The sequence below is a fragment of the Liolophura sinensis genome, chromosome 6 (genome assembly GCF_032854445.1).
Source record: "Liolophura sinensis isolate JHLJ2023 chromosome 6, CUHK_Ljap_v2, whole genome shotgun sequence".
In the NCBI taxonomy this organism is placed as follows: Eukaryota; Metazoa; Mollusca; class Polyplacophora; order Chitonida; family Chitonidae; genus Liolophura; species Liolophura sinensis.
The window spans coordinates 80,290,939-80,303,773 of record NC_088300.1 but is presented as its reverse complement, the minus strand read 5'-3'; the positions used below and the strand labels follow the sequence as shown (position 1 = coordinate 80,303,773).

Genomic DNA, 12,835 nt, shown 5'->3' with positions numbered 1-12,835 from the left:
CTACTATACTAATGGCTATACAGGCTTCAAATTACTTTTTCTTAAATATATGTTAGTTAACAATCATGAAATTTGATTAATATCCAACTATAAGAACATATGTCATACAGGCACACAATTTTCATCTAAAGGTAACAAACAAAGCAAATGGCAAACTACATGTACAGGTATAATTTATCAAGAATGAATGACACACTGTTTCAACAATCACCAAAGATACAACTCAATTAGCCACATAATGGACCAATTCCACATTTAACAAAGAATTCTGTGAGCACCTAAATCAGACAGCATATTTAATAAACTGACGTGTTTATTCACAAGATATTAAATATAATTCTAAATATAAATGCTGTGAAGATACTAACAAACAAAAATCTCAACAATACCATGCCAGGTGACTAACCTTGAAATGGTACTATACCATGTCAGTCATCAAGACTGAAAACAGAAATGGTACTATACCATGTCAGTCATCAAGACTGAAGACAGAAATGGTACTATACCATGTCAGTCATCAATATTGAAAACAGAAATGGTACTATACCATGTCAGTCATCAATATTGAAAACAGACATGGTACTATACCATGTCAGCCATCAATACTGAAAACAGTAATGGTACTATACCATGTCAGTCATCAATACTGAAAACAGACATGGTACTATACCATGTCAGTCATCAAGACTGAAAACAGAAATGGTACTATACCATGTCAGTCATCAATACTAAAAACAGAAATGGTACTATACCATGTCAGTCATCAAGACTAAAAACAGAAATGATACTATACCATGTCAGTCATCAATCCTGAAAACAGAAATGGTACTATACCATGTCAGTCATCAATACTGAAAACAGAAATGGTACTATACCATGTCAGCCATCAATACTAAAAACAGAAATGGTACTATACCATGTCAGTCATCAAGACTGAAAACAGAAATGGTACTATACCATGTCAGCCATCAATACTAAAAACAGAAATGGTACTATACCATGTCCGTCATCAAGACTGAAAACAGAAATGGTACTATACCATGTCAGCCATCAATACTAAAAACAGAAATGGTACTATACCATGTCCGTCATCAAGACTGAAAACAGAAATGGTACTATACCATGTCAGTCATCAATACTGAAAACAGAAATGGTACTATACCATGTCAGTCATCAAGAAGACTGAAAACAGAAATGGTACTATACCATGTCAGTCATCAATACTGAAAACAGAAATGGTACTATACCATGTCAGCCATCAATACTAAAAACAGAAATGGTACTATACCATGTCAGCCATCAATACTAAAAACAGAAATGGTACTATATCTTGTTGTTCATCAAGACTGAAACAGTATCATATACACATAGTTTAAGATGAGGTCCAAGCCTATTGCTGATATGACTGTGGCGTTGGTGTCCCAAGGACACAGATACCATGTACATGTATGCCATAGCTACAAAAAGTGCAATACTAACTAATACTGACACTTACATGAAACAGACGAAAGACAAACTGACAATTTGCAAAACACTTTTCTCATTTGCTGTTCCACAATCCATAGTGTTAATGCCTACATTAAAGGTCATTTTCTCACTGTTTATTCAAGGTCAGAGCCTTATGAAGAAACCAGCCTTTGTCCAAGAAGTGAATATCTGTGAGTTGGAGATATGGTACATCTCTGAGACATGCTAAAACATTCTGCAATCATTTACACAAAATTTACAGGTACAGTTAACTTAAGTATTAAGTATAAAGCCAACAGTGCGGGTACATGTGAGACTGAAGTCTACAGGCTGATATCTATCACCACATCTCATCCATGCTGATATCTACCACCACACTTCATACAGGTTGATATCTACCACCACATCTCATTCATGCTGATATCTACCACCACATTTCATACAGGTTGATATCTACCACCACATCTCATCCATGCTGATACCTACCTCCACATCTCATCCAGGCTGATATCTACCACCACATTTCATACAGGTTGATATCTACCCCCACATCTCATCCATGCTGATATCTACCACCACATTTCATACAGGTTGATATCTACCACCACATCTCCTCCATGCTGATATCTACCACCACATTTCATACAGGTTGATATCTACCACCACATCTCATCCATGCATGGTTAGTATGTTATACCTATAACTAGGATTATCCACAATTTAATTTACCTCCAAATAAATGCATGAGCAATGGTGAAAATTAAATAGCAATATTTAGAAGCGATTTCCTACATGTACCAAATTAGTCACTGAGGCATCGTCTGACTATAAAATCCACATTATCCTATTGCATGTATACATGTATGTACATAAAATTGGATTTACATGTTTGCACTACTCTGTGTAATGTGGATAGGATGTCATAAACAAATATATGTACTGTAGATCTACATGTCCTAACATGAAAGACAGAAAACAACAATAGGGAATAACACAGGAATCTGACCATTGTGATGACAAGCATGATCCCGTCACCAGAGATAAACCCAGTCTTGTCTTGATCTTGTGAGTTTGCCCAAGATCTGTTCCCAGGCTCTAAATGATATAATACTGCACATGAAGTGTCATTCCGATGGAGCTACATGAGGATAAGTCTGGATACCACATTACATGGAGCCCTCAGAGGTTTCACAAAGCATCTCTTCTCACCTGTACAGGCAGCATGTTAAAACACAAATATGTTCCAAATCAATGTGTTTTGTCAGATCCAACAGAAAAAGACATGTAATAGTTAACCAACGTTATTAGTTTTCTACACAAACACTGATGTGTATAACATGCAAACTAAGGCAAAGCTGATAACAGTTGGTTATGGACAAATGGTCACTACTTGTGTCTGATATTCAGTCAGCCTTCGTATCCTGCCAGCAGGGATTGGACAATAGCTGAGCACCTTTACTCACCACTGCCACTAATTCAGTAAATGCATAGCACAGTACTGTTTAACACAGGGCTTGCTAATGCTGCAGTTTGTAATTCTGTTGCATGTACAGCTCTCTGCCAGCATGTGGCTCCTAGTTTTGACATGTAAAACCTCTAAGCTATACTCTCAGCTGGTCCAATCTGACTCATGGCTAAGTTCAGAATGTCTCTCTTCTCTTTAGGGAAACGGAGTTCTCTCCCTGCAAGCCTGGCACTCTCTAGTTCCTGTTCTGCAATTTTCAATTCCTGGCTGATGATGTCCGGGTTTTCCTGCTCGCGTGCAATCCAATCCAGCGCCATCTGTGAACGCATGTCATCGTCTAGTGCCCTGTTGGAGTAATGAAGCAGCACCTCCTGTCGTGAACAGTTCCTGTCCCTCATGGCCTTGAGGCTGCCATTCCAGTGTAGCAGCTGGAAGACGGTCATCAGTTCCTGGAACTCCAGCATGGTGCGTGAGTGGTTAGACTCCAGCATGAACTTGAATGCTCCAATACCAGTGCTAGGGTTGTGAGCATCCTCAACACGCCCCTGCCAGCCAATCACACCAGAAATTAATCATACATGGCTAAAATAACTAAAACCACATGTTGGCAATGACAAGGATTAATTCACTTTGCCAAAAGACTAAATTTTAGCAGTTGAAGAATTAGGGTATTGATGTGTTGACATTAACACTTTATAAAGTAGGTCAGCTGACAGCATTCCTTCATTCTGGGTCTGTTGTTTTTTTGCTGCATGAAAAACATAAAATACAGTATTTTTGCACAACAAGGTTGTTTTAGTGCTTGTTATAAAGGTCATGTTGACAATCTATAGAGATTCCTTCAGAAAGACACTGGCCTATATCTGCTTTTCAGGGGAGATAACTGATAACCCCTAACAGTAGCCTAAGCACTTCTTGCTGTCATGAAAACAAAGAACAGGTGTTGAACTGGACAAAGCTTGAAGAGGACGTACCTTGAATGAGGAGAGGGCATCTGTGACAGCCTTCTGAATGAAGTCCTCAGTGATCTTCCTGGATGGATGTTCATTAAACACTGAATTCATCAGAGCGATCTTTGCGGCACTACGTCTTGCCTCAGCTTTTGTTGTGCAATTCTGTCAGAGAAAATGTCAAAGTTTTATCATCTTAATCCATGGCGATTAAAAATCATCACCGGCCGAGATTGCCAATGACACACTGTCAGTCTTGTTGTGCCCCCCCCCCCACTTCTGCCAAAAAAAAATATATATATATATATATATTTTTTTTTTCCTTAGCAAACAAGGACATGTGCTCTAAAAATATTGCACAAGAGGTTTCATGGCTAGAACAATGCAGCATTCAAAAAGATGAATTACAAAAATTGTATCATTTTATCATTTTATGGTGGTCTCAGCATTTAGATTTCCAAAGATCTGTGAATATGTGAAAAATGCTGGATACAATAACAGCCTTGTTTTAAACATCCTTGTTTTCTTATTCTTGTTGAAAGTATGTACAACAAATTTGTTTTCTCATTTATTTGTTGTATTTTTTGATTGGTTTTTAAATCACGTGTTTGACAGCAGTCACGTTAATTGGTTGTGAGCCTTGAACAGAGCACTACCGTTGCCATGTAGGCCTACATGTAACAAACCCAACCTTATGTTGACACCACTACTATTTTCAACTGTTTTAAAAAGAAGGATGAGGTTTAGGCTTTAGAATACATCTAGTTTGTATCTACGATGTAGAGGACATCATGTTTGGATCTACAGGTAATTAAACAGTTTGTCATTAGATCTGTTCCCACACTGATATACACACAGGTGCTCTGGGGGGAAAAAGTTCCATTCATGGGTTCTTGCAAAACTAAATTCCACGATATAATTTATCCACAGAATCCTTACTTTGTAGAAACATCTTAAGTGATGAATAAAAGCCAGAAATCCATGAGCTAAAACATTTCACTACAGCTAAAGTACATAGTATCAAATGAACAGAGGTATATGTGTAGTATACATTTAACTGAACAGACTGGAGTCAGAAACCAGTTAATCTGAAGTCAAAGACAGGTACCTGTTTCAGGTATTCAGTGGTAAGACCCACACACATGGCTCAGCACACCTGACCTCAGAAATCAACCAAGGCCTCCTGACTTAATTCAAGTACATTCACCGTGCATCAGAGACAGGGACAACTCCAGGAAAGAGTAGAGGGGATGAGAGAGCGACTAAAGCCCCCTGCAGCCCTACATCACAAACCTGACCCTGTCTAATGCAGATTTATTCAGAGCAATCCTCTCATGCCATGTTGCACGCAGAAGTTTGAGTTTGAGGGATGAGTGTGTGCAGACTCCCTGTAAACAAATACAGAGATGCTACAAACAAATGGCTCATCCAGCCATCAATTAGGCGCATCTAAAAGCAGAGCAGGGAAAAAACTGCCGTCCCATTTGCTCAGGCCCATGCCTACATCTGAAGACAACTGATTGTGGCGACTGATGGTGTGAACTTCTAATTAGAGGAGCCATGGTAAAGGTCAGGTGAGACCATTACCTACACGACAGCAACCGTATACCTGCAGCTACCCCACAGCCAGACCTACACTCAGTCAGGGGATTAGGATCCTCGAACTCAGCTACGTATATCCCATAACCCTGCATTTCACCGACCGATGCACAGATTCAGGCTTTGTATTTGTCCTCACACAGGTTTTCCCACAGTCAGCCTCTCAGTTGCTGGGAAATATCAGAAACTGAATCCCGTCAAACAGATTACATATACAATGTAGCTGCATGTACAGGTGTACCCTTGTATTAACTCAGGTGACCATCAAAGCTTACCTGAAAACTGCCGAAGCAGCTTCCCCCGGGGAGAGTAACGAAGCAGACATAGGGGGGTGATGTGGAGGGCTGTGATTCGTACACCACCACTGCTCCGTTCTTCAGGTCCGCACCACGTGCCTGTTTCATCTGCCAAAACTCCTGTAACGCCTCCACAACATTCACTGTAACAAGTAGAAGCCAACAATTTAATTAATCTTTACAAGATCACATGCACATATATACTTTTCAAACTCACAAAATAAATAATTTAAATTTCCATCAAACACTCATCTAAGAGCCTTTAACGCGACTGAAATTAACAGAACCCTGAAACGGTACATGCTTAAGCTAATGTTTTATAAAATACATGCACAGCGTACAGTTTGTTTTCTGAAATCCATAAACTGAAATATTAACCCTATTTGAAATCTTATTTAACTGCATTTATTTATATAATGCAGACTAATATTCACAAATCTTATCTCATAACTCTGTATGAACATACTGACTGTACGACAAACCTTTCACTTACATGTACCAGTTTGTACTTGTAATCTAAAGCAAAATGTTCAGCCATTCTCTATGCTAATCCTTCTTATAAAATACTTTTCTTTGCTTTTCTGTTCTTTTCAGATATTGAATTTTACAAAGCCTACTCCTATAGATGTTTGAAAAGGTAACCCCATTTACATGTGCCTTGACACAGACCAAAGTTCAATACCTCTATACTTGTCCTCCAGAAATTCTCATTAGATAAACACACAACTCCGCTCCATCGCAGATCAGAAAATCCGGTGAAAATCACATCTAAAGCATTCCTCTATCCCTTCAAGGAATGGTTAAAAAGTTGCACACATGTTACCGGATCATGCCCTGCCAGGCCAAACAGCTAAAGACACAGCTTCCAGTATTTGTGTACACCTCCTATCTACTGACTCTGTTTTTACCTTGTCCACCCAGGCTGTAACCTGAGCGCTGCATTAACCCTGCTGCTGTCCAGGTTCAAACTACCACTAGCTTCACCATACACCTTCACAGCCTGGCCACAAAAAGGGCATAGAGTTAGGAGACTTGATTTTCTCCACATTCTTACTTCATGCTGCCTGACATGTGGATTCTATTTTTTTAATTGCCCATCAATAACCCAGGAAGGTTGAGAGACTTGATCGAGCTGCCACCTGAATGTGTGCCCAATGAGCTGTCCTGCCCCATCCCCCAATATCTAACAAACACAGCATAATGTCACATCTCAGGTAAAATCAATGGGCAGAAAACAATTACACACAAGGTGTTTATGTCTAATGGCTCGTTAGTGGGATGACAGATGAAAAAAAAAAAACAAAAACAGTAGAGCTACATGTATGACACAGTACACCATTAGACGTCTCTTGATCAAGGTTGAACGATTGTCAGAAGCAGAAAACAGCAATTAGACTGACCACTTTAATAGTGTGGTTCTGACCAAAACTGAGCACCTTAATAGTGTGGTTCTGACCAACAAGAGTACAAGCTGAAGTCTGGCTCCACTCCACGTTAACATCACAAGACAGGTAAAAGTGGTACCCTAAACTTCAGCTGAAATACAGCACACATGTTTGTAAGGCTTGCTAATTAAGTCAGGGGTAAAATACAACTGAGATAATATGGACTGTGGATCTAGGCATCATATCCCATTTTGTCACCCACAAACTAAATGATACCTGACACATTACAAAATATTTATTTATTTATTTGATTGGTGTTTTACATCGTACTCAAGAATATTTCACTTATACGACGGCAGCCAGCATTATGGTGGGTGGAAACCCACGACCATCCGCAGGTTGCTGGCAGACCTTCCCACTTACGGCCGGAGAGGAAGCCAGCATGAGCTGGACTTGAACTCACAGCGACCGCATTGGTGAGAGGCTCCTGGGTCATTACGCTGCGCTAGCGCGCTAACCGACTGAGCCACGGAGGCCCCTTGTGACCGCATTGGTGAGAGGCTCCTGGGTCATTACGCTGCGCTAGCGCGCTAACCGACTGAGCCACGGAGGCCCCCATTACAACATAGAAAATCTTCATCATTCATCAGCTATGCTTTGAAAAATTATTTTCAGGCCTAAGGATAATGTTTTAAGGCTCGTACAAATTCCATCTGAAATTCATACAGTAGAATAGATGCATGCGGAACAGGCTATAAAACTGGTGATGTTGTAATGTTTTAAAGTGTTGAGTCCAAGTGAAATATGGACTGTATTCAAAACTGATGACGCATGACCTGAGAAGTCGTCCAACTGGAACACTAACTTTAAACCAATGCCATAAGGCCACACCAATGAAAATTGTTGTTTTACAGGAAGAATAAATCTTTTTCAAAGTCGCAGGAGTGTATAAAAATAAAACCTAAAAAATTATTTAATTTGTGGAAAACATCGACTATCCCAGCAATTCTTCCTGTTAAGATGTACATATTTAATGCATAATCTTAAAAAACAGGGAAATTCACAAAAAAACACAAGATCAGATAAAATAAAAAGGCGCATTTACAGCTTTATTTTCATTCCATGTTTGAATTTTTTTAGAGTCAACTTGTTCATGAAACACAAAATGAAAGACAGGAAAGTGGTAAATTCCAAATAAAGTACTGACTGTAGGAAAACTAATGGGAGAAGACCATGAAGACCTTGTTGTACCTGTATATTGAGCAGCAGCAGGACAACCTGCAACCTGGCTGTCCAGGTAATGCATGTTGTGCACATGTACATGGCTGTTCAGGAAATGTATGTTGTGCACATGTGCATGGCTGTCCAGGTAATGCATGTTGTGCACATGTACGTGGCTGTTCAGGTAATGCATGTTGTGCACGTGTACGTGGCTGTCCAGGTAATGCATGTTGTGCACATGTACGTGGCTGTTCAGGAAATGTATGTTGTGCACATGTGCATGGCTGTCCAGGTAATGCATGTTGTGCACGTGTACGTGGCTGTTCAGGTAATGCATGTTGTGCACATGTACGTGGCTGTTCAGGTAATGCGTGTTGTGCACATGTACGTGGCTGTTCTGGTAATGTGTTGTGCACATGTACGTGGCTGTTCAGGTAATGCGTGTTGTGCACATGTACCTGGCTGTTCAGGTAATGCATGTTGTACACGTGTACGTGGCTGTTCAGGTAATGCATGTTGTGCACGTGTACGTGTACGTGGCTGTTCAGGTAATGCATGTTGTGCACATGTACATGGCTGTTCAGGTAATGCATGTTGTACACATGTACATGGCTGTTCAGGTAATGTATGTTGTGCACATGTACGTGGCTGTTCAGGTAATGCATGTTGTGCATGTGTACGTGGCTTTTCAGGTAATGCATGTTGTGCACGTGTACGTGGCTATCAGGTAATGCTACATTTACATTCATGAACTACAAGGCCTTACTGTTACACATCAATCAAAGAAAAATACCAAATACAGTAGAGCAGGTACTGTAGACCAAAAATAGAATGAGACATCATTCATGTACATGTATGCACCTAGCCTTGAAGTTGTACACCTATATCTATATAGGCACCTGCAATACACCATAATTCCTCAAACTTTTCCCACATGTAGCTTAAAGTGCAATTTATTCACATTCTTACATTGGTTAGATTTGCCAATTTCTGGGCTTCATCAAAAGTATAATTTTATCAGTTAACACAGAATAATGCCTTCGGAGTATGCTGGAATAAAAACCTTGCAACCATGGGAAAAGATAGAGGATTTACAGGACCTGCATGTTCATGTACACTGCACATGTACCCAATCAATTTATCTATTATAAGGAAACACCCATAAGCAGCCTGAGGGAAGCACATCAACTACGATGATGAATCCACAAAAATAGAATGACGATTGTTAGCTCATCATTACATCTGGTCTGATCCACATGTCACAGGGCTTTAATTAAATGTCCACTCAACCAGGACATTCAAAATTATTATGTACATACATAACAATTCAGTCTATTTTTTATTAGCTCATAATAATGATAAGAGTCTTAATGATGAAACTTGGGCCTCTAGTGTATTGATTTAATTGATCACTATTTTAGCACACCATACTGCAGTATGTGTACAAGATATCACACTGAACATTATGCACTTTTCTGGAAAACAGGTTTCCACAATGGTCTTGAAGTAAACCATCTTTAACAAGCTAAATACATGTAAAACAGCATCATAAGGTGTGATTTTTCAGCTTTAACACGTCAAATGAAAATAGGAAAAATGTTATTTGATACGATTTGTACATGTAGCATTTCTTAGTGTTACAAACGCCAGTGTGTATGCATGTTACGATTTGTACATGTAGCATTTCATAGCATTACAAACGCCAGTGTGTATGCATGTTACGACTTGTACATGTAGCATTTCATAGCGTTACAAACGCCAGTGTGTATGCATGTTACGATTTGTACATGTAGCATTTCATAGTGTTACAAATGCCAGTATGCTTTGTCTACTTTACCCAAACAATCCACAAACATGCACATGCTTAAATTTAAATTCTTCATATACATGTATTCTACATTTGGACTAGATTTCTGTTTTCTTCCAACATTTGATTTAAATTTCAAAAGTGTTTTAGAAATTCAAATGCACCAGTCATTTCACTGCTGTTTGACACTTAATTGCATAAGAAATACACATCTTAAACATAAATGTATTTTGTTGTGTACTCATGTATGTGTCGCAATTTATCTACACCATCCAGGTACACATACATAACCTCTCCTACAGAGCACCAGGTGTGAACAGGTGACATCCCACTGAGGCTCAGTGTGGGTGGCAGGGTATCACACGCCCCATTGAACACTGCCCAAACTGGCCATTTTGCTCGGAGTTCTCCACAGTTTATGGTGCAAACATCACTTTGCCTAATGGAGAGTGTTGATAAAAGGCCTGGTACAGGTATTCCAGCTGACTGGGTGTAAGGCTGGCGTAACCTGGACAATTCTTCTATCAGGTTATCATAAAAAAACATCAAAGGCCAGGCAGGTAAGGCTTTGTGAGGGATTTCGGCATGGACGTGCCAGGTGAAAAGGAGCCTACCTGATGGAATGTGAGAAATCTGCCCAGACAAATAAACACCAGTGATTTAGTCCATTGTCAACAGTGCATTATTGTGATTAGCGTAACACTGGGTCTACAGATGGCAATGTCTTCATTCACTAGCAGCCCCTGTAAGTTCTCCCCACAATGAGTGACTAACAGCTCCTGTGCATTCTCCCCACAATAAATGACTGGCAGCTCCTGTGGGCTCTCCCCACAATGAGTGATTGGCAGCTCCTGTGGGCTCTCCCCGCAATAAATGACTGGCAGCTCCTGTAGGCTCTTCCCACAATGAGTGGCTGAGTCCTGTAGGCTCTGCCCAGCTGCTAGCTGTCTGTCCAAGTGTTATCAGGTACATGTAGCTACATACATCTCCTTCACACAACATGACAAGATACTGTAAGTAGGCCCTCAGCATACCCAGGTACACATTAATCCAGTTCACAGTGGATAAGATCACATGCTTACAAGACACTGACAGAAACAACAGGATATCTACACCAATGGCTTTAATACCATTCATGTAGTGATAATAAACATATACTGTACTACATTTACATATATGTCACATATTTCTATTCCACAAATGGGCAGACATCGCTGATGCAGATACAATTGCTGCTCAGTCATGCATGCATAAGGTTCATTACAACAAATATTTTCTTTGCTATTCCAGTGGGTGCACAATACATGTATGCACCTGTCAGCAGGTAGCCTTTCACTGTGGGTTTTTTATCCTGTGCACAATCTGCTTTATTTGTGACCAGAATTATAATGTAAATGTACACATACATGTAACAAAGGTGAAATGAAGAACTCTACAATGTAACACATTTATAACTCTCAGCTGCCAGAGGCTACATACTAAAATAAAGGACTCTACAATGTAACACATTTACAACTCTCAGTTGCAAGAGGCTACATACTAAAATAAAGGACTCTACAATGGAACACATTTACAACTCTCAGCTGCCAGAGGCTACATGGTAGAATTATTTCAATATTCATCTCTAAAAGTGTAAGCATACTTGACTGCCATGCTGCAAATGTAACTTGTTGATTTTTATGAATTAGAATCAAAATTCCCACTAGACAGAATGCCTGCTACCAAAATTGCCACCAGACAGAATGCCTGCTACCAAAATGCCCACTAGACAAAATGCCTGCTACCAAAATTGCCACCAGACAGACTGCCTGCTACCAAAATTGCCACCAGACAGAATGCCTGCTACCAAAATTGCCACCAGACAGAATGCCTGCTACCAAAATTGCCACCTGTGTTAAGTTAGCTGGAATGTTTACATGTCCATGCCAGAACAGAGAAGTTCTTAAGCCTGGAGTGTCTGCTTAAGCCAGCCAACAACAAGCTCTTGGAATCCACCTTTGTATAAAAACTGTGTAAATGATCTGTCAGACGGACTGTCCAGTGTGCTTCCTGGCAGACCAGACAATATGGTCTGCTGAGACAATGGACAGTGCACACAGAGAGCCAAACTCTCCCTCTAGTCAGTTCTCAGGGAGAAAACCCTCACAAAAGTCAACAGCCCTGCAATCCTGATCATCGCTGTATTGTTTGAGTACAAGCCAGCTTTTGATCCAACTCTTAGGGACTAAATCCCACTTCAGTAGATAAAAAAAAATTAATTCAATAAAGCCCTATATTTGTCTGGCAGTGTCTTTGGGACAATAGCGACATGTGTGACAAATGCAATGATCAGCTAGGGAAGTTTACTGCATACTGCTCTGTTAATACATTCCCCAAAATACATATATGTTTGTAAACTCTTGATCAGTGAGGGGAGTCTACTGCCTACTGCTCTGGTAATAAACTCCCCAAAATACATATATGTACATATATGTTTGTAAACTCTTGATCAGCAAGGGAAGTTTACTGCATACTGCTCTGGTAATACATTCCCCAAAATACATATATGTACATATATGTTTGTAAACTCTTGATCAGCGAGGGAAGTCTACTGCCTACTGCTCTGGTAATACATTCCCCAAAACACATATACGTACATGTATGTT

General features: G+C 39.9%; 1 protein-coding gene across 1 annotated transcript in view; it reads right to left on the bottom strand.

Moving 5' to 3' along the window:
• Nucleotides 1-2,538: 2,538 nt before the first annotated feature.
• LOC135466418 (protein limb expression 1 homolog) overlaps nt 2,539-12,835 on the bottom strand; it is a 20,485-nt gene continuing 10,188 nt past the window's right edge. The window contains exons 2-4 of the mRNA XM_064743871.1: nt 5,757-5,920; nt 3,907-4,047; nt 2,539-3,477 (exon numbers count right to left, since the gene is read on the bottom strand). Coding sequence (XP_064599941.1) covers nt 3,064-3,477; nt 3,907-4,047; nt 5,757-5,920 — 719 coding nt within the window. The 3' untranslated portion in view covers nt 2,539-3,063. The remainder of the gene's footprint in view (nt 3,478-3,906; nt 4,048-5,756; nt 5,921-12,835) is intronic.